General features: G+C 43.7%; 1 protein-coding gene across 1 annotated transcript in view; it reads right to left on the reverse strand.

The window, feature by feature from the left end:
- Positions 1 to 255: 255 nt before the first annotated feature.
- Positions 256 to 22,593, reverse strand: part of LOC119177156 (uncharacterized) — an 83,459-nt gene continuing 61,121 nt past the window's right edge. The window contains exons 9-10 of the mRNA XM_037428556.2: positions 9,368 to 9,624; positions 256 to 4,396 (exon numbers count right to left, since the gene is read on the reverse strand). Of these exons, the coding sequence (XP_037284453.2) occupies positions 4,043 to 4,396; positions 9,368 to 9,624 (611 nt within the window). The 3' untranslated portion in view covers positions 256 to 4,042. The remainder of the gene's footprint in view (positions 4,397 to 9,367; positions 9,625 to 22,593) is intronic.

Below are 22,593 nucleotides of genomic sequence, written 5' to 3' on the forward strand. Positions count from 1 at the left end.
ATTTCGACCGTCTGGGGTTCTTGAACAAGCACTTAAATCTAAGCATATGGGCTTTAAGCATTTCGGCCCCCATCAAAATTGTGGCTGCTGCAGCCAGGATTTGGTCTCGCGACCTACCGGTCAGCAACCGAGTGCCTTAGCCAATAGTGCACAGTGGCAGTTGAATTTTCATTTAAGATCTCTGCATCAGCAAGTAATGGCTACTGAGTGCTTATTCTCCATTAAGACTAGAGTGAATTCACTACCCAAAGAACATTTGTGAAGAAAACAGAAACAGCAGTGAGACTGCATTTATTGCAACAAGTAATGCCTTTGTTCCTTTGCAGGAGCAAACAAAACATCAGTGAACAGTGACGTAGTACTACCATATCAGCAAAAAGTAAAACTGGGTATCTGAGTACACTACTCTTTCGAGATAATTAAAGATGAAAGATCTCAAATTCGCTGACATGAGTATGTCATGGGATTTTTAACATTGAGCATACTACCTAACTGAAATAGCAATATTCCTGGTAAACCTTCATTTTGTTGCTTCTAACCATTTCTGAAAGATCAATCTAGCAACCGTGGCAAGTGACTTCACAAACCAACAAATAAAAGAATCAAAAGGTGAGTTCTGCCACACAAAACTAGTTTAGCACCTTTATACACAAAACATCAGTAGCCACAACTTCCACAGCTAGACTAAAAAGAAAGAAACAAACAAACAAATAAAATACAGAAGTGAGGGGCGACAAACATGACACAATGGCTGAGTTTTCTCCCCTTTCATGCCTTTTAAGAAGCATTTGTGCAAAAGGATGACATTTCAAAGATGCACAAAAATTAAAATTATGCACATCAACATAGCCTTCTGAGGCATAATCAAAATATGTACCAGCATGTTCAAAATCAGCGTAAACCATTTCAGGAAGCTACCTAAATATATCCCTGGTGGAATCATTGCATGGTACAAAAGCAGCACGAGCATGGTACTCATGTCATACAGCACAGGTATAACCTCCGCAAACCAACTGCCCACGCACGCTACTGCATGACTTTTAAGACACGCATGAAGACGCAAAACGGTCTTTGTGTAAACATATGTGCTTTTACGTGATTAATAATGTTACCCCCCTGCAATAATGCCCTCGTGGTGCTGCAAGTATTTCTATAAATAAAAATAAAAAAAAAGCTTACAATGGCCGCGTTCAGACTGCAGCAGCATCTGTCATAAGTGTCGTATTGCATAACAGCTGTATCATTCGCTTGCTGAGCTAGTGACCACGTAGGCTCACATTGATACTTTCAATACGCTTTTTATGACGCACCAACCACCACTTTCAATGCGCGTTGCATCGCCACTACAATTGTTGCAGCCAAGTAAGGTTTGCATGTTTGGCCATGGCTTGATTGGTTCGGCTAAAGAGGTCATGCAATGTGGACTCTCACTAACGCAAATTGTCTCTGTCTTCCAGTCTGCAAACCAACTGCCCACGCACGCTACTGCATGACTTTTAAGACACGCATGAAGACGCAAACCTGGGGAGGCTGCAAGCCCCTTGAATGGAAAGTGACAACCGAAACTGCTTTGCTCATTGGTCATACGTAATGGTCACATCAGTATTTGTCGTAAAAGTCGCAGGTTCGCCAACATTTGCATCCCTAATGTTACGTACTTTATGCTAAACACAATGACCTCTGAACAAGCTTATTAGTTGCTTGCAATCCTTACCAAGGATCTGCACATAGCGCACATAGTCTGAACATGGCTCAAGTCTTAAAATTCCTATTAGTGAAAGTAGAAAGGCTGCTTTTACACTACAACTACCTCTTTATTTAGTAATTTTTAATAGCCAGCCATAACCACAACTGTTCCAGGCAAAACAGTTATCTTTGGTTTGTTACATTGTAAATAAAGATTTATACAATACTAAATGCAAATGTACTTCATGAAACTTTAAAATTTATAGTAACAGTAAACCCATACCACAATGCTGAACACAACAAATTTTTAAATTTAGGTGCTGCTGTATAGAAAATTGAAATGAAATGGTTTTAAATGTTCTAATAAATTTTTAAATTTATGTGCTGCCGTATAGAAATTTGAAATGAAATGGTTTTAAATGTTTTAAAATGATGGCAGCTATTCATGCTTTGTTTGCACAGTATTTTAAGGATGCTAAAGTAGCAGCGATGCAGCAGAATAATATACTGAGGAAGTATACTTGAACAGGTATTATTTCTGCAGTTCCAGGCAGACACTATTTCAACTAGGAAAGCCTTCATCCCCACAGCAGTAATTTTCCCACGCCTTTATATGAATGCAACGCAAAAAAGAGGTAATCCAAGATGTAGCTAAAACAACAAGGTAACAGAATCCTCATGTAACATACGTTTGTCTAAGCCACTTAACTTTCATCAACTTGTGAGCTGACAACCAATAATGCTAATACAATAAGTCACATCCCTTTATGTACTACCTTAATCATAACTTTGCAACAGCTTTTCACAATAGCTGCAACTATCTTCCCTCCCCCCTCGCCCCCAAAATCAGAGGCTCAAAAGAAAGCTAAAAAGAAAATGCTTTAGTTCTCACCAAAGCATCTCACAGAACTTTTCTCTTTAGTAGTACAAATTAGCTATATAAATCTGAACACATATAATGTACATATACACACAACTTCCAGGGCATGTCTCTCGTCATAACAAAAATGCTAGGGTACTCATTAGTCTCCACTTAGCGAAATAAATCACAAGAAAAAAATCTGCCCTAACAAAACATATATTGGAGGATGCATTAAAGCTTCATGAATAATCTCATGCAAATGTAAAAAGAAAACTTAGCATGAAGAAACAGCGAATTTCCTTTTTCGGGAGTGATTTCATCAGCAGTAACTATTCTATAAATGTAATACCTGTCTACACTGGCCACAATGCTCAACTGGTATCACAATCTTGCAAAAGGTGTCAAGAGAGAAACTCTAAACAGGCCTAGCAAACTGGAATGGCTGCTATGACAAAAATGTCATCATATGTGCAAAAAAAAAAAAATTACAGTTTCTTAGTGGGCATTGTTAATAAAGATTTGCTTATGAATGGCTCCCTTAATGCTATAATATGCTCAGTCTATAAAGTTATGTGTGAAAGCTCACCCTTAATCCAGCCCTAAATCAGCGTAATCAAAAAGACAGGATACAAACGCTTCTGGCAATGTAGCACTGGCATGTGGGGGGGGGGGGGGTGAGTTAGGAGGGGTTTTAAACTTTTCTCAAAATTTTTGAGTTTTCCATATGAATATATATCTGCACATATAAAAATACACGCACAAACCTGCGTTAAACGACATTGACCTCCTCCACCTGAAACATTCTGGCTACACTACAGTATTGAAGGGTGCAAAAGTGTTCAGCAACTATATATAATTTTTTACAATCGCAAAGATCCTTGGTCTCTCCTTTAGTTTTATAATTCAAACTTGTGGTTTAATCAAGTATTGGATGTCTCTTAAAGAATGGCTAATACAGTTAGGTGTGACAATAAAAACAAAGAAAGTTGTTATTCAACCAAAATATGTAAATTCAGTTATAAAGCTTTATGAGTAAAACCATGATTTGATTGTAGTGCAAACCATAGTGTGGGGCTTGTAATTAATTTGGAATTCCAGCATTTTTTTAATGTGCACCCACTAGACAGTAAACAGGTGTTCTTGCAAGTAACCCCACTGAAGTAGAGATGCAACGGTTGAGATTTGATACTGTAACTTCATGCTTAGTAGCGCAATGCAATAGAAGTTGCTAAGCCAGCATGGAAAGTGAAAAATAGTGCCGTTCAAAGCAGCAGTATGTCTGTGAGCCACTTCATTTTCTGTTCTCTTTGCATATCCTTCTTTTTTTGTGCTACGTATCTCACATTTGAAAAACAAAGACCACCAGCAAAGTGACATCACATGGGAACCTCCAAATAAAAGTATCAAAACTTTAAAAAAATGTCCAGCTAAAAAGTTTTATCACTTCACATTGTGCTTCGATGGTATGTACAGTTTCAATTGTAAGAGTGTTTACTAAGTAGAGTTCTCGAGGGGGGCCACTGGCGGTGATGCCCAAAAAGCTGGCTGCAATGCTGACACTAGAAGAGGCAGGTTGGTGGTTGATGCGGAGGTAGAATCTTGCCCCGAAGCTAAGAACACCAGCTGCTTGTCAGGAAGAAACTCCACTGTCACAGGGTCCTGAACAAGGCACTCAAGTATTTGGCTTGTTCCCATGGAATCCACTTGCGGCTGACATAATGGCTGCACTTGCTCAGACGCTGTGCATACTGTAAATGTAGCAGTGCTTAAAGCAGGAACAAGGCAAGCAGGATCTATTTCTTGTTCATTGCAATTCTCTCTAGATGGCTGTAGAATGGTTGAGTCCTCCTATCAGGAAAAAAAAATAATTCCAAGAAAGTCATTAGAACTCTATCTCACTTTGTGCTGACATGTAATGAAAGGAAACAGTAGTTGACAGAACCAAATGACAACTTTCCAACGAGAAATTCCAGTTACAGTTTATGCGGAATACTCACCCAGTCGGATTCTTGAACTGAATCGATGTTCACAGCATTGAAGGTAAAAGGTGGCACTTTTTGCTTAAAAGAACTCTCTAACACTTTCCAAGCCCCTGTTTTTTATTTGTGGATAGCATAGACTAATAGGTGGATAAAAAGATGCAGCAAAACAGCAGTTGTAGGGGCACACAGTCCAAAGTTATTCATCATACAATATTCAAAGTAAAAAAAAATGCATGCCCTCAATCAGAAGATAGCAGGTTTGCAGGTCTCCATTGCTCTTGCCCACAAACATAACACCCTGCTACCAATGGCAAAAGCTTGAAGCTTCTACATAGCAGCAGTTTGCATTCTTTGCCTGCCTGCTCTATCCACTGTAGCAATTGCACCACTATCATTGTAACATACATAGTGGAGCTGCACCCCAATGAAAAGCATGAGGTAACAACGTGCCAAGGTGTGAGACTTTCACTATTCGAATAACAATCATGAGAGAAAAGTATGCAGAAGATCAGATTGCTCATGAGGGTACACAAGTGAGAAGAGAGGCTTTTGCGTTGATACAATGCTTCTGTGTGCATTTATTGAAAAGGCTGCCATTGCCCCTACCGTATTATCTTGATGCTGTGATTTTTTTATGACCACATTTCTTACACAAAAAGCGAAATTGAAATCGCATATCAGTAAAATTTTTTCCCCAACGAGGAGGTTTGTGCATATATTTTTTTACAAATTATAATGAGTAAGTTGTCATTTCGCTTCTGATAAATTCACCTGATGCCACTATGCACTGATATGGTCAGCAATGTCGTGATTCCATTAAATGGTTAAAATATTAAATATTTTAACATAAGTGCTTTGATTTATGCTGAGTCATCCCCCACGATCAGTCGATGCTCTACCACATGAAAACTGCAGTCTTGAAAAGAGTTAGAGCACAGAAGAGGACATGCAGCTGTAAAGCATCTATGTAGTTGCAAAATTAGCCATGTGCCCTGCCACGATGGCCCGGTGGTTATGGCGCTCAACACATAACCCGAAGATCAGGGGATCAAATCGCGGCTGCGGTGGCTGCATTTTTGAGAAGGAGAAAATGTTTGAGACCCGTCTACTTTGACTTCGGTGCACATTAAAGAACCCCAAGTGGTTGAAATTTCCGGTGCCTCTAGCCAGGTACTCTATGGAAGCTATCCGAATACAGTAGACTCATTAAACAGAACCTGAAGGAACCAGGAAAATATGTTCCATTTAACAGGAGTTCGGTTTACTGAGAGATGAACAAGGGTGAAGAATCTAAGTATGAAAGCAATCATGCTGGAGGCAGTTGTTTCATTTAAGCAGCAGCTCCGTTCAACAGATTTCTGTTTATTGTGAGTCTACGGTATTATCAACAACTTGAAAGTTTGGGTGAGTCTGCTTGTGATGCGAATAACTTGAAACAGTGCAAAAAAAAAAACGACAACAAGGAAAAAACACACACAGCAAGACTGCATTTGCATTCAGTGCTAGTGATGTTGTATGTATTACTTCTTTGTTGTGACTTTTTTTTGCGCTGCTTCAAATTGTTCCTATCCCAGTAACTAAGTCAAAAAAGCAAAGTGACTTCAATCTGTGACACCCTCTCCATGTGAGCTTCATCTTTCATCCTCATAAAATATGGCTACATTGATTTGATACATGTTTTACAATTACCGTATTTACTTGCATAATCCTCGCACTTTTTTTGCCGGAAAACCGATGAAAAGTTGGGGGGGTGCGAGAATTACGCGGGGAAAACTTTCTATGAAAACGTACAGAGCGAAAAAGAAAACGAAGTGGCAGCAAATCTTCAAGAAGTACTAATTAAAACTTATCTCAACAATAAAAGCAGAGGTGCAACAGATTTAATTGAGACACAAAATTTAAGACAAGATTTAATTGAGACATAAAAAGTGGAAGCAAATAGTCGAGAATTAGAATACTATACGCAAAGCTTGCAGACCTTGTGGGCATAGCGGTAGCGTTCGTCGCTCAACAGGAGCCCTTAAAAGGTAAGCGTGGGACGTCAGTATTGGGCTGATGGCTATTTAACAGAATTTCCTTTCTAAGAAATAAAGTTTACCATCAATCCCAAGGGCCTTCCAGCGGCCCTGTTTCCGTTCTTTAGTGCATTATCTATCACTTGCAACTTGAAAGCAGCCGTACAGCTTCAGTATCGTCTCATAACTTGACAAGGTTACCGACGAAACATACAAAACACGCCGCAACGCGCACTGGCCACTTCGGCTTGGCTTGAATTGGATTGAATCTCTGTGCAATAGTTGCCCCGCCGCTGTGGTCTAGTGGCTAAGGTACTCGGCTGCTGACCCGCACGTCGCGGGTTCGAATCCCGGCTGCGGCGGCTGCAGTTCCGATGGAGGCGGAAATGTTGTAGGCCCGTGTGCTCAGATTTGGGTGCAGGTTAAAGAACCCCAGGTGGTCAAAATTTCCGGAGCCTTCCACTACGGCGTCTCTCATAATCATATGATGGTTTTGGGACGTTAAACCCCACATATCAATCAATCAATCTCTGTGCAATAGTACGCTTGATGCTTAAGAGATGGTGCCAGATGACGTGCGCCATCATCATCAGTGGCTGGAAAGAGCAGACGACATTATTGCAGCAGTTTTCGGGGGTGCAATAATTACTCGAGGGAAAAAAAGAAATCGTATTTTTGTTGGGCGATGCGGGGGGTGCAAGAATTGTGCAAGTGCGAGGATTACGCGAGTAAATACGGTACCATTTTATGATAAACCATTTTTGTTTGGTCACAAAAGCTTATATGTACCACAGAACTTGCAGAAAATGCAGTTAGAAAAAGAACATTTTATGTGCTTTCTCTCTAAAAGATTTTGACACGCAAATGCTCTTTTTGAAAGAGTCTTGCCACATTTCTTGAAATATTGCTAATCTGTAGTGAAGTGAAGGCTGCTATGAACATGTGAGCCAAGTATTATATTGCCCTGCATATAGCAAAAACTTTGAATTTTCCTATCAAGGACAGCCAGAAATTCCTTGGTTTCTCCTGCCCGATGTCATCCCTAACTGAGCAACAAGTGAACAAAACAAGAAAAGTCTGACTTCATAAATGGTGTGCCAGTGAACAATCTCGGACGCAACATACTCGTGGTGTAGGTACTGCTGCTGCAATGGAGTACTGCCACATGCTGCTGCAGTGTACGTCAGAAACAGATGTACAACATGGAAAACACGAAACTATGCCTAGAAGCAAGGCACAAGAACTAACTGACTTATTGGGATGATGCCCCTACCACACAACAGCAAAGCCTTGCACAACCATCAAACATAACCGCACATCATAAATAACAACTTAACAATAAAAAAATTCAACTTTTTTCGTGTACAATTGTAAAGAAGCTTCACTTACACACTTATCAGGCCTGTATAGTATAATATGCAAGGCTTCAATTATTTCACGTGCATTTCTATTTTTTGTGCAGTCGATGAACTTCCTTTTTCTTCTGTCTTCAGTCTAGGCGTAGTTTTATGTTTTCCTTGTTTTACCAACTAGCCACCCAGAGCACTCCTCTTAAGCAGCAGTAGCTGCCAATATGCCCAAACAGAAAAGAAGAGAAAATGCTCAAGGGTGCCATGATACAAAGCAACATAACTTAAGGCAACAGATTATTCCTTTGCCCTTTCTCCCTGTGTAGTTTCCGACATGCTCTGTGATGAAGAAGCCCCGCTGCGGTGGTCTAGGGGCTAAGGTACTCGACTGCTGACCCGCAGGTCGTGGGTTAAAATCCCGGCTGCGGCGGCTGCATTTTCGATGGAGGCGGAAATGTAGGCCCGTGTGCTCAGATTTGGGTGCACGTTAAAGAACCCCAGGTGGTTGAAATTTCCGGAGCCCTCCACTACGACGTCTTTCATAATCATATGGTGGTTTTGGGACGTTAAACCCCACAAATCAATCAAATCATCTGTGGTGAAGAAAAGAGAAAGCACTTGGCTTGTGCGGCAGCTCCACTTATATTTAATAGACTGGAAAAACATTTCTCACAGGAGATTCATGAGGCAACAGCGTCCAGTAGTAAAGCCATTGTGTGATAACATAGGAAAGTGTTGCATGCTCCTTTATTAAGTTCCAACAAAGTTGCAAAAACAATGATTAAATAAATAAAACTACAGTTGCCAATGTAATATCAAATACTCGTGCATAGCTTTAATTTTATTTTTGTACACATATATGTAAGGAGCTGCTCGTTGTTTGCCAACTCAAACAGTAAAAGGAGTGCCTCTGGCTTCCGCAGATTGCTGAGGAATGCCCACAATACTGCGGTGAATCTTACACAGCAATCGTAATCATTTTACCTCAAATACTGGGCGGTCATATCTAAGAGGCATTGCTGAAGAAACCAGTAAATTAGAACAAAGCGCAGCCGGACACACATACTTCATAGCTGTCTCATAATAGCTGGGTGCCAAAACATTATGAGACTAATTATCAAAAATTAATGATAATAATAATATCTGGTCTTTTACAACCAAAACCACCATATGATTATGAGGAACATAGTAATGAAGGGCTCTAGAAATTTCGACCCCCTGGGGTTCTTTAACATGCACCTAAACCTAAGTACATGGACCTTTACCATTTTTGTCTCCATGGAAAATACGGCTGCTATGGCCAAGGTCACACCCATGATATATGAATCCGCAGCTGGCCACCACAATCGCTGTACCCCTGTGGCAGTCAACAAATTTGAGAAAAGCCTGCCTCTAGTATTAGTAGTGAGCTGTCATTTTATAAAGTATGCCAATGTTTTGGAGTAGCTATCTTGTTACCCCACAAACACTTACAGCAACAGTGTCAAGAGATTCACTGGTGACTTGTGCTGCCTCTTCAGATGCTTGTGGCAATGCAGCAGGTGGCAAGATGCCCTTAAGGTGGAGTCGACAATGTGAGCGCAAAGAGTCTTCTCGCACAAAGGCTTCAGGGCATTCACTACACTGGTAGGTACGATGACATGATACTGCTTGACATCTTTTGACAACTCCTTTTCTTGGCTTTGATGGCTTTTTTGAATGCTTGTTTTTCATATGGCTGCGTAAGTTGGCTGCAGAAACAAGAAAATTGTTGTTTATAGGTTGCAAAATACATTAGCAACAAATTCTAGGATCTGATATCAGCCATTTAAGATCTATAGGAAAATTAGATTATGCAAACCATCGAGAAAAATAGGCAAAAGAAAGAGAGTTACTCACAACTAAGCAGTGGGAATTGGTCAGAATATGATAGCGGAAGGTAATGACTACATGCAAGGTATTCTGGGTAGCTTGGCACATGAAAGATAGAACTCCCACTTCCGCATTATGCTAGATGTGCTGCTTGTGTTATTATCATAGATTTGTAGGTGCTGCCCTACGTCAGCATCAAGTGCACGCTCGTGGATTCTGTCAGATGCTCTCACTATTCCACTGGAATTCATCCTTAATCTGGCTTCAGCCTACCCCAAAACAAATGGAAAACCTACACCTCTGCAAAGACACACACACACACACAAAAAAGTGTAAGAAGTCGTATCCAATTTGCATATACATATATTTGTTTGAACTGTTCGATATAATACTTAGAACAGTTAACTCTTTGTATAGTAAAAAAAAGATTTTCAGATTTCAGATTTTTTATTGGTACGAATACGAGAATGTGACATGTGTTTAGTATACAAAAGGAGGTCCCAAAGTCAAAGACTGTATCGGGACCTCCTGTTAAGGGCAAATTGAGGTAAAACACTGTTAGAGGCAACATAAGCAATAATCAAAATTATAAACTAAGCAAAATTGCAACAGAACATTGAAATATATATATATTGTGAGCATCATTACTCGTTCCATCTTTTCATCTGTACATACTCATCATCACCACTCCAGTTTAGGTTGTGGGGCATATACTCGAGACAATAAAGAAGAGTCTTGAGGGTTCAGAACGCCATCTTACAAGTGGTGGAGAGTGCTGCCCGATTCCTGTGTCCTCTCGCGCTCTCGGACAACCCCAGCGTCTTCTACAACACATCCCTGGAGCTCCGTTCAGGCCGCCGCTTAAACGACCAGGGTTCGGTAATGTCGCAAGCCGACCAGCTCAGCGCAGCAGCTGCACCACCGCTCCCACCGCCAAGAAACCCTTCTCACCTGGTCACCAGCCCTCAAAAGAATCCTCCGCTGTTCGCAGGGCTTCCGGTTAAGGACGTGGAAGACTGGCTCGAGGAGTATGACCGCGTGAGTGCCATCAACAACTGGAATGAGCCTGCGAAACTCACCCACGTTGCATTCTACTTGAGCGGCGTCGCAAAAACGTGGTTTTTAAACCACGCTACAAATTTTTTGACATGGCCCGCCTTTACGCGCCAGCTCCGCCAGATTTTCCCGAACTCGTCAGTGCGCTCGCATATCGCCAAGAAACGGCTTGGTGCACGGGTTCAACGCCCCGGCGAGTCTTACACTTCTTACATTGAAGATGTTCTCGCCCTTTGCCGCTGCATCGACAACCATATGGCGGAAAACGACCGTGTGCGCCACCTGCTAAAAGGCATTGCGACTGTCGCTTTTAATGCGCTTGTGGTGCAGAATCCCCAGACCGTAGCCGATGTTGTAGCTACCTGTCAGCGCCTAGAGGAGCTTCAACCACTCGGGTGCAACCTGATATGCCTGATCTCAGCTCGAGTCATGACACAACAGAGCTGCGTGCATTGATCCGCTCTATCATCCACGAGAAACTTCATGCATAGGCTTCACCTCGCCACCTTGATATTCAAACGACACCACCTGCTACTAGTTTACGCGACGTCGTGAGGGAGGAACTGGCCTTGATCACAGGCACACCAGTTCCGAGCTCACATCCTGTGCCCATGCCAAGTTATGCTCACGTTGCTGCAACGACACCTGCGCCCCACCAAAGCCTGGCCTCGATGACTGTCACACCTGTTCCGAGTTCATATCCTGAGGCCATGCCAACTTATGCTCAGGTTGCTGCTAGGACACCTGCACCCCAGCACAGCCCAATGCAGCTACCAGCGTCCGATGTGCATGATTCGCTCAGCTCGCTCGCACCGCGACCATCTTCCCAGCCTTACAACACCTGGCGCACTACACGACCAACTTGCTTTTATTGCGGCATCCGTGGTCATATTTCAAGGTTTTGCCGACCCCGTCAAGACGAAAGACGAAGCTACGGTGACTATGAACGGGACGACTTCTACCCAACTGGACCACCCTATCGCCGACTGTATCAGAACAGCACACGCCGGTCGCCGTCTCCACAGAACTTTGCCTCAGTTGGCAGTTCCCGTTTTTCACGTCGTCGCTCACCTTCACCGATGCGGCGTTCCTCCTCTCCGCTTCGACCTTCTACTTCGATTCCCGACCACCAACTGGAAAACTAAACAGTGCAGATTCGGGAGGGAAAGCTGCATCTTTCAAACTCCGTCAAACTCCTCCAGACCGCCCATCAAATGTTTTATTGGTGTATGTTGAAGGTATACAGACAGAGGCACTAGTAGACACAGGCGCATCACTTTCCGTAATTCATGCAGACTTTTGTGCCCGCTTGAAAAAAGTTAGGACGCCATACGATGGCCCTCCCCTTCGTTGCGCAGATGGAGTCCCTATTCAGCCTTCAAGTGTTTGTACAGTCCGCGTTTTCATAGATGGCATCTTCACCACATTCAGTTTCTTGTACTTTGTGCACTCACAAAGTCATTTTAGGATGGGACTTCCTTTCTTCGGCATCAGCTTTCATATCGTGTCGTCAGCGAGTAATTCATATGTCAGCTACTGAGAGTTCATCTGATGTCGATCCATACAGCTTCCGTTTCGTTGCTGCCGCGGATTGTTTCATTTCGCCAGGAGATGAACGAATTCTCACGATCGCTTCGGATACTATTGTTAACGGTGACGTGTTCATTGCTCCATCAGTTCGTTCCAAACCTGCGGGGCTTACCATTGCACCCAGCCTTGTGCAGTTTAACGACGGTAAGGCATTGGTCACCGCCTTGAACCCAACTTCTTCGCCAGTGATGCTGCCCCAGGGCACTGCTGTGAGCTGCTTCGCTGCCAGCGAGCCTTTTTCGCTGGTTCCTCTTCACGCAGAATCACCGCCTTTGTCTGCTACAACCGTTACCAAGGCAACCACTGCTGCTTTAAATGCTACCATAAGTCCTCACCTCACTGCTGAGGAAAAGAGAGACCTCTTAGACCTTCTCCAAGAGCACAGCATTTCGTTCGACGTACATCATTCCAAAGTTTTGGGCCACACCTCTGTTGCAGAGCACAGCATCGAAACCGAAGGCAGCTCCATTGTGCGCCGCCGCCCATACCGTCTGTCTTCGGCGGAACGGCAAATGATTCAGGAAAACATCACCGACATGCTCAAACGGGATATTATTCGACCTTCATCCAGCTCTTGGTCGTCTCCTGTGGTGTTGGTCCGGAAAAAGGATGGCTCCGTTCGCTTTTTTGTTGATTACAGAGCGCTCAATAAGATAACAAAAAAAGATGTATATCCGTTGCCACGCATAGATAATGCCCTGGACTCCCTACAAGGCGCAGAATATTTCTCCAGCCTTGACCTTCGATCCGGGTATTGGCAAATACCTATGCGCGAAGCAGACAAGGAGAAAACAGCGTTTACAACGCCTGACGGGCTTTGCGAGTTCAACGTCATGCCTTTTGGCTTATGCAACGCTCCAGCAACATTCGAGCGCATGATAGATACTGTCTTACGTGGTCTCAAGTGGAAAACCTGCTTATGCTATTTGGACGACATCGTAATTTATTCTTCTACTTTTCCTCAGCACCTTAAGTGTTTGGACGAAGTTCTTACGTGCATGTCGAACGCTGGGCTTCAGCTCAATACAAAAAAGTGCCACTTCATCAGCAGGAGCATCAAAGTATTGGGTTACCTTGTCAGCAAAGATGGCGTTTGACCCAACCCCGACAAGGTTGCTTCTGTAATTAATTTTCCATGTCCGGGCAATCAAAAACAATTACGAAGTTACGTGGGCCTGGCGTCTCACTTCCGTCGCTTTATCAGTCACTTTGCTGCCATAGCGGGGCCGTTACACAAGCTTCTGACGTCAGGAACGGCCTTCACTTGGACTGACGAGTGCGAGTGTGCTTTCCAAGCCCTTAAACGTGCTTTGACATCAGACCCCATCCTCCGTCACTTTTATGAGAGCGCACCCACTTTCCTTCACACAGATGCCAGTGGCCACGGAATCGGTGCCGTCCTCCTCCAGCGCGACGAAACTTCACGTGAGCGAGTAGTTGCGTATGCCAGTCGCGCACTAACACCTGCGGAGCAGAACTACTCGATAACAGAGCAGGAATGTCTTGCTGTCGTTTGGGCCATCCAGAAGTTTCGACCATATCTGTATGGATGCCACTTCACTGTCATTACCGACCACCATGCCCTATGCTGGTTGTCCTCGCTGAAGAATTTGTCTGGGCGACTCGGTCGCTGGATACTCCGTTTGCAAGAGTACAATTTTAAGGTTGTGTACAGGTCTGGCAAACGGCATCAAGATGTTGACGCTCTCTCTCGCTGCCCTCTGCCACTTTGATCTCCAACCATGCATCCTCGATGCCCCTCAGGTGATCAAGCGACTCCCTCTGCACTCACGTTATCACCACTGGCAGTTGCTGGGCCCCTATCTTTAAACAGCAGTGCTCAGTTTGCCGCGTGCCAACGTGAGAACCCATACTGTAACCGCATCATCGGGTACTTGAATGACTCGCCTTCTCCACCTAATGCCAGACTACGTCGTCAGCTACGCCAGTTCAAGCTAGACAACAATGTCCTGCAGCGCTATACTTACAATGCCGATGGGCATCGGTGGGTGCCAGTACTTCCCCGTTCACTGCGAAAACAAGTTCTCGAAGCACTCCACAACGATCCATCAGCTGGACACTTGGGATTTCAGAAGACCTACAACCGCGTTAGGAGCCGTTTCTTCTGGCCTGGTCTTTCTACCTTTGTGGCTAATTATGTCGCTTCTTGTGCACTGTGTCAACGCCGGAAACGACCAACTTCTGCTCCTGCTGGATTATTACAACCCATTCCATGTCCAGATACACCTTTTGTCGTTGTCGAAATAGACCTCATCGGACCACTTCCCGTAACGCCAACGGGCCACCGCTGGGTCGTCACAGCCGTCGACCACCTCACACGATACGCGGAGACCGCTCCTCTACGCACTAGCTCTGCCTCAGACGTTGCCCCCTATTTTTAGAAGCCATTGTGTTGCGTCATGGTGCACCTCGCACGTTGTTGAGTGACCAGAGCAAGGCCTTCATGTCGACAATTCTTGACGAAATTCTAAAAACTTGTGGCACAGTTCATAAGACCACATCTGCTTACCAGCCGCAGACAAATGGCCTGACAGAGCAATTCCACCGGACTCTAATCGACATGATATCCATGTACATCGAACCGAACCACGATAACTGGGACAAAATCTTGCCGTTCGTAACGTCTGCACACAACACCGATGTTCAACGAACCACCGAGTATTCACCTTTTTTCCTCGTCTATGATCATGCGCCGACATTCACTATTGACGCCTCTTTCTTCGATGTAACGACAAAAACGTCCACGACTACGCCAGAAAATTTCGTCTCCAGGCTCGCTCACGCACGGCAACGTGCTCAACTCAACACAGAGGCCAGTCAACTAGACCACAAGCAACGCTATGACAGCTTTCGTCGAGACGTCACATTCCGTCCTGGAGATGAAGTACTACTTTGGACGCCTGTTCGTACACCCGGGTTGTGCGAAAAGTTTCAGTCACGCTTTCTCGGACCTTACGTTGTTAGTGAATGAACATCCCCTGTCAATTATCTTGTCACTCCCGTCGAGGGTTCCTAGGATCGTCGTTACCGTGCATCCGAGATAGTTCACGTTTCACGCCTTAAACCCTTTGTTCGCCGTACCTTTCCCGCCTGGGTCTCGGCCGGGCCGGCCGCTCATGTGCGCGGGGAAAATAAGTGTGAGCATCATTACTCGTTCCATCTTTTCATCTGTACATACTCATCATCACCACTCCAGTTTAGGTTGTGGGGCACATACTCGAGACAATAAAGAAGTCTTGAGGGTACTGGACGCCATTTTACAATATATATATATACATATACACACATATATATATATACATATATATATATACACATATATACACACATACATACACATACAATATATACATACCAAAGGAAAACAAACATAAAAGAAAACCAAATGAATCAATGAATAATGTGAAGAGTATAACAGAAAAAAAAACACAAAAAGTTGTAATACTTAACATGTGGACATTCAAACAAGGTAGCGCTATGGTAAGAAACAGTAAAACTAGGCATGCATAATGTGTGATTTTAGTTTTTTCTTGTAGTGATGCAAGTTTCTAGCATTTTTAATAACAGATGGTATTGTGTTCCAAAATGCTATAGATGAAAATTCAGCAGTTAGTTTGCAATAATTAGTACGTACCTTAGGCAAAAGGACGTTATTGTTACATGCGAATCTAGTATTACTATGAGCAACAAGGTCGGAAGATGAGAAGCAGATAGGAGGTAGTGTCTTGGTTATGTATTAATAGATTATGATACCCAAGTTGTAATTGAGGAGCGCTGAAATGGTCAAAATGTTGTTATCATGAAGTAGACATTTACCGTTAGAAAAACATGAACTGTTAGTAATGATTCTTATGGATTGGTTCTGTAGTACTTGAAGGGAAGCCAAATGAGTGTTATAGGTGTTACCCCAGCACATTATGCCATAATTATTATGAGAATGAACGAATGACTAGTAGAGTGACAGTAACGTGGAACGTGTGAAGTATGGACGAGTTTTAATCAGAGTACGGATGCCGTATGCTATGTTCTTTTTGATGTCAGAAATATGATCTATGTATTTCAAGCTAGAGTTGAGAGAAATTACTAGAAAAAAAGCGCAGGGACTGAGAAAAATAGAGTGCGAGCCAAAAGTCAATGAAGGAAAGGATGTTGAATATTTTTGATGAGCTGAAAATACTACAAATTTAGCCTTGGTTGCGTTAATAGTTAACAAGTTAGCACTGCACCAACTTGAAACATTTTTCATGTCAGTGCTTAGCTTGTCGACGAGAAGTGAAATGCTTTTGTCAGATGTAAATATGGTAGTGTCATCAGTATACAAAATGTAATTAGTGAAGGACAGACAGTTAGGAAGATGATTTATATAAATTATAAAAATGTATCCTTGAGGGACACCAATATTAGTACATAATTCCTTAGAATATACATTAGAAATGGACACAAGGTGAACGCGGTTATGCAGGTAGCTTTTTAGTAACGCTAAAGCAGGACCGCATACACCGATCCCTTCAAGCTTATTAAAGAGAATGATCTGATTTAAACTGTCGAATGCTTTTGTTAGATCGATGAATACTGATCCTACAAATAAACCTTTGTCATTGAATTTTTTTAGTTGATCGGTTAGATGAATGAGTGCTAGATCAGTAGAGAAATGATTGCGAAAGCCGAACTGACAAGGGGACAGAATATTGAATTTATCAAGGTAATTGGTTAGGCGTACTCCAACCAACTTCTCAGGAACTCTACCAAAAAAGGGCAGAATGCAAATGGGTCGGTAATTATTAATCAATGTCCTATCACCTTTTTTATGAACTGGGATAATTTTACCGCGTTTAAGCTCTTTAGGAAATACACCTGTCTTGAATATCAAATTCGTAATGAAACACAATATATCAGAAATTAGGGGCGAAATGAGTTTTATATGAACAGGCAGGACTTCATCAATTCCTGCACCGGTAGATTTGAGGTGTTTTATGACATTATGTATTTCTTCAGGAGTAGTGGGAAAGAGAAAAAACGAATGAGGGAGGCATCTAGATGGTGTGATTTGTGTGGGACAGGGTGTGTCAGCACTAAAAAAGTAGGAACAGAAAGTGTCAGCTATGTCGATAGGCGAGTTAAATTCAATGTTGTCGATTACAATTCTGTATACTTGGTGGCGAGAATTCCTGTTTAGAAAGCAGTTTACAATGTCCCATTTTTCTTTAGCATTATTACCTGCTTGCGATATTTTTTCTTCTAGAAAAGAGCGTTTCGCAGCTTTTAAGTGCTTGTTTACAGCGTTACATAATTTTTTGTAGCGAGCAATTAACTTAGTATTAAACGGCTGACTTTTAGTTTTTTTGTAAAGGTTGTCGCGTCTACGTAAAGCAGTTAATAGCTTTTGAGACATCCATGGATTATGAGAAAATGCTAATATTTTTTACATTTCTTTTTGGAAGTGAATTTTTGGATATGCGATATAATTAAGGAAAAAAATTTAGAAAACACTTTTTGGGGATCATTACAAGATTTAACCTCGGTCCAATCTAAGTCCCCTATGGCAGTTATGAAACTCTCTTTATCCAGAACATATTTGGACTGAGGAAGAGACTGTTATTTTGTATGTCTCTGATGCTCACACTCAATTATCATGTCTGTGTGTACATTTGTACATATCTCTAGCACCGCTTCGTAACATTTTACTCAATAAAAAAAATTACCACACAGTCACCTTCCATCCGCATGCTTCGCATAACATCGATGCCGAATTTTTTCTTGGTAAATTAGCAAGTAACAACACAACCTCCAGCACAACGATAGTTTAGAAAGAAAACAACCTCCTTGTGCAACTTTACAACTTTTAGGAAGTGGCCAAACATATGCCACGATCTTTCAGTGTATTATCAATACAAGCGAGTATGCAGCATGTTTGTCTGCCACATTCATTTCTTTTATTGCGATAGCAATTATATGGACACTACCGGATGGATTATGCTGCTGGCGTTGATGTTTACGTCGACGTTGGTGACCGTCGTCATTCACTGTATATGTATACCTATCTATATATATGAAAACGCAAGAAAGAAAATAATCCAGAAAAAGACTCCAGCGCGCAGATTCGAATGTCCGACCTCTTGCTCGTGAGTGCGTGGCATTACCCACAAGTTGCACCTCCTTCAATGTTGAAACGGCAAGCTATTTACATCTACCACTTACCGCTGGTGATGGCGATTTCAGGGAGAACTATTGCGCTTTCAGCATTACCAGCAAGATGGTGCAATGAGCATACATCGCCAGATGGTCACGATGCGGCGATGCACGCTCATGCGTTCATCTTGCACACGTACTTTGCCCTGTGGAGGGGGGGAGAGTAGACGCTCAAGCCTGTGTGCGCTTATCTTGCAGTGGGGAGAATCGTATGCCGCGGGCTTTCACTGGAACGATTCTGTTGTAGTTACCGGGCACACAAAGGCCACTGCACTCGCTGAAGTTTCCGTTCGCAAAAAAGATGCGCTTTTCAGACACAGAGAAGTAACAACTGAGACACTTATTTGCGTTAATCTGCACCTGTGAGTACGTTTCGTGTGTCATTTATGCGTGAGCAACGCGGGGCAAATTTCGGTATACAGTCAAACTCCGCTACAACCAAAAATTCACGATTCCCTGTCAAAAGTTTGTAGGAGTCGATGCATAAATATTGTTGCCACAATGAACACTTTTTCTTCAATCTTCCCGCTTCAACGAAATTTTACGATGCAATTCCAGGCTCAGATACTTATTGCTATGCAGTAAAACCAATTTTTAACATTTCCATGCATTTCAGAGCCTGAAAATGCATCAACAAAGTTTAAAATAAGCGTTGGCACCACCAGAAACCGCCAGAAACCACCAGAACAGCAGCTATACAGCTGCTGTTCAACAATCATGGGCGCCGCCATGATTGGGATGGCAATGAGACTGCCCTGCTATTACTGGCTTATTTCGAACCGCAGACGATCCGAAGCTGAAGCTCAGTCGCTCAGTTCATGGTTTCCTTCACGCAGCTGCTGGGTGCGACCGCGGAACGATGCCTTTTCAGATGCTGATCATTATGTTCGCACTTGGCTAGTGTAGTAACTAATCAGAGTGGCTGTTCGTCTGCATTATAAACAAAATCGGCTAGCCGCGAGTGATGGATGATAAGAACAGCATAGAATAATGCAAAAGTCGCTGCTTCACGATACCCTGTGTTCATCTCGGCGTTGTCGAATACTTTTGACGGCGGACAGCTGCTGGTGTTAACGCAACTGTTTGGTTCGTTAACGTGTTAATGCAACTGTTTGGCTCGTTCACCAAAATGATTTTAGGCGTGTTCTAGCGTGCTTTTCACCATGGCCTTGCTATACATGGGTGAGAATGACGTCATGACGCTACTGGCAAAGAATAAGAAGCAGCAGATATTTTTTGAATTTGAGAATAAACGTTCCTCTGTTTTGCTAGTTCAGATCAGCTATATTTTTTTTTTTCGATTTCACTTAAGCGAAATTCTCACTTAAGCGAAATTTTCGCTTCAACGAAATTTTTTCCGTGCCCCGTCAGTTTGGTTGAAGCGGGGTTTGACTGCAATTGCCATTCTTCATGTGACATTCCACTTTGTTGCTATCGTATTCATCGCTTTGCCTTTGAGGCGAAGCTGTGACATTTTTTTTCTGTGTCACGCTGAAGGCCACAAAATCTTTAAGAACGGCTTGCTGATGGGAGGCGCTGCTTGGGGGCCACAGGGTGTGCACGCACGTCATACCGGCTCCGCAGTTTTTTTATGATTATGGGCACGATGTCGAAGTTCCTAGCATCATTTTTCCCACCAGTGGACGACGGAAGTTCTGGAGATCTTCTGGACACCACGTTTTGACAGGTGGGCTGCATTTTTTTGGTGCAACAACTGTGTATTCTGGGTCGCCACGTCAACGCGGCAGCTAAGCTTAGCGAACGCGAACTGGACGCTAGTGTCTCCACCGCCGCGGCGGTGTGGAGAGCTCGGCCGAACACGCCGTCGAAGCTGTTCGGAGCCCCCCGTTCCTCTTCGGAGGCCCGATTTATGCCAAAATGGAGGTCGTAACTGTGGATGGAGAAGACTTATCACCAGAAGAGTTTGAAAAAGGGTCAGGCTGGTGCGAAGTGCGAAAAGGCGCCAAGACGCAGGTCGACCGGGAGCCTGGCTCAGCGGGAAATACGCAGCGAAAGATGCCCTTCGCAGAAAAGGAGCCAGGAAACAAATGGAAGAATGAGCGATACGCTCGACAAATCATCAAGGCGAGTCGACTGCCTAATCTGCCGACGGAAGACTACAAGGTCATTGTGCGTTCGCGTGGTGGACTTAACGTCTCAGAATACAGGATGGATCGCATATATTGCTGCCTGCGCAACGCTGTGGGGGTCGGCCGGGAGGCGGCTGTGGAAGACAGTATGTGCATCAACAACACGCAGAACATACTCGTCATCAGTACACCGTCCGAGGATCGAGCCCGGCAGTATGGAGCTATTACCAAACTACGAATAGGTCAGCAGGAATTTGAGACCTGTGCGTACAGGGCAGCCCCGGAGAACACGTCAAAGGGACTTATAGGAGGGGTGTCCAAGGAAGAGAGCCCAGAAGACATCCTTAGCAACTTGGTCACTCCACGTAACCCAGGAGTCCTTTATGCAAAAAGAATGGGAAACACGGACAATATTATTGTTCTGTTTGAGGGGTTTCGTGTGCCGAGATATGTGAGGTATGGAGCAATGCTCGTTAAGTGCACGCTATATAGAAAACACTTCGATGTCTGCTATGGTTGTGGGAGACTTGGACATAGAGCAGATGTGTGTCTCTACCCCAATGACAAGGTGTGCAGGGGATGTGGAAGTGGTAATCCAGCGCAAGATCAACGTTGTGAAGTTAAATGCAAGTTACGTGGCAAAGATCACCCCACTGGAGACAAAAGATGTAGGGCAAGATACACGATACCGTACCTGGTTAGGAGGCGTCACTGGGAACGGACGAGGCGAGACGATGAGGAAGCACGGGCAGCGTGCGCTGAAGCCTGCTACCAGTACAAGGAAGTCGGCGTATGCCATGACGAAGACCACAACACAACAACCAGCCAGCAGTCGGACAAGGACACTAACAGGCAAAACAGTGCGAACGGCCACGCACGAGACCACTTCACATCCCTCTCAAAGCTTACTGGGGGAAAGAGTCTAAGACAGTCTAGGTCCCGCTCCAAACCGAGATCAAGATCAAGGCCAAGGTCCCACTCAAGAGCCACTCGAGGGAGCGGCAGTACGCAGGTGAGCTTTGCAAGTGTGGTCTCTGGCACTGCTTCTCCAAGTAATGTTATAGGGTCCGCCTTAGAAAAAAAAATTATGTAGATTAAAAAAATGCTAGAACAGATCACTAGAGGAAACCTAACGCTTAAAGAAGAGATTACGCAACTGAAAGAAGAAAATGCAAAGCTTCAGGAGGTGCGCAACGCGGGTGCGACGCGTAACACTCCCTCTGTTAGCAAAATACCAATGCTTAATCGAGCCCCAACATCTGTTCCCTCGCAATCGTGTGGGGAGTCACCGCCACTAAAAAGGAGGGCCCAGCAAGAGGCAGAAAAAGCCGGTAATTTTTCGATTAGTGAGGTTAAGGGATCGTTCAAAGAAATGTTTGATGAAATACAAAACCAAATTACTTGCATGCACGTCGAAATAAAGCAGAGATTTGATGGACTCGAGCACAGGGTATTAGTGATAGAGAGCACGCCGAAGGATATTAGGTCGTCTGGTGCGGGGCCGGTTAAATTAAAACCGTATAACAGAACAGCCACAGTAGAAACTAGCAAGACCACCGGGGAGGATCCCATAAATAAGCATGGTGCCACGTAACCAGTACATATTTGGCAGTGGAATTGCCACGGGTACCGCAGCAAACGAGAGAACCTGCAGCAATTCGTGATAAACAGGGAGGCGCGAGATGTCATCGCCCTGCAGAAGACCGGGGGAACGGCAAAGTTATCGGGGTACAAGTCGTATAGTACTTCTGGTGAAAAGGCGACTGTCACAACTCTGGTGCATAGAGACCTCACGGCTGTAGAGCATGACACCGAAGTGCATATCATAGACCACGTCCTAATAGAAATAATACCCTTCCATAAGAAAGAGGGAAGCCTCTTCGTGCTTAACATTTATAGCCC

This window comes from Rhipicephalus microplus, chromosome X, assembly GCF_043290135.1.
Source record: "Rhipicephalus microplus isolate Deutch F79 chromosome X, USDA_Rmic, whole genome shotgun sequence".
In the NCBI taxonomy this organism is placed as follows: domain Eukaryota; kingdom Metazoa; phylum Arthropoda; class Arachnida; order Ixodida; family Ixodidae; genus Rhipicephalus; species Rhipicephalus microplus.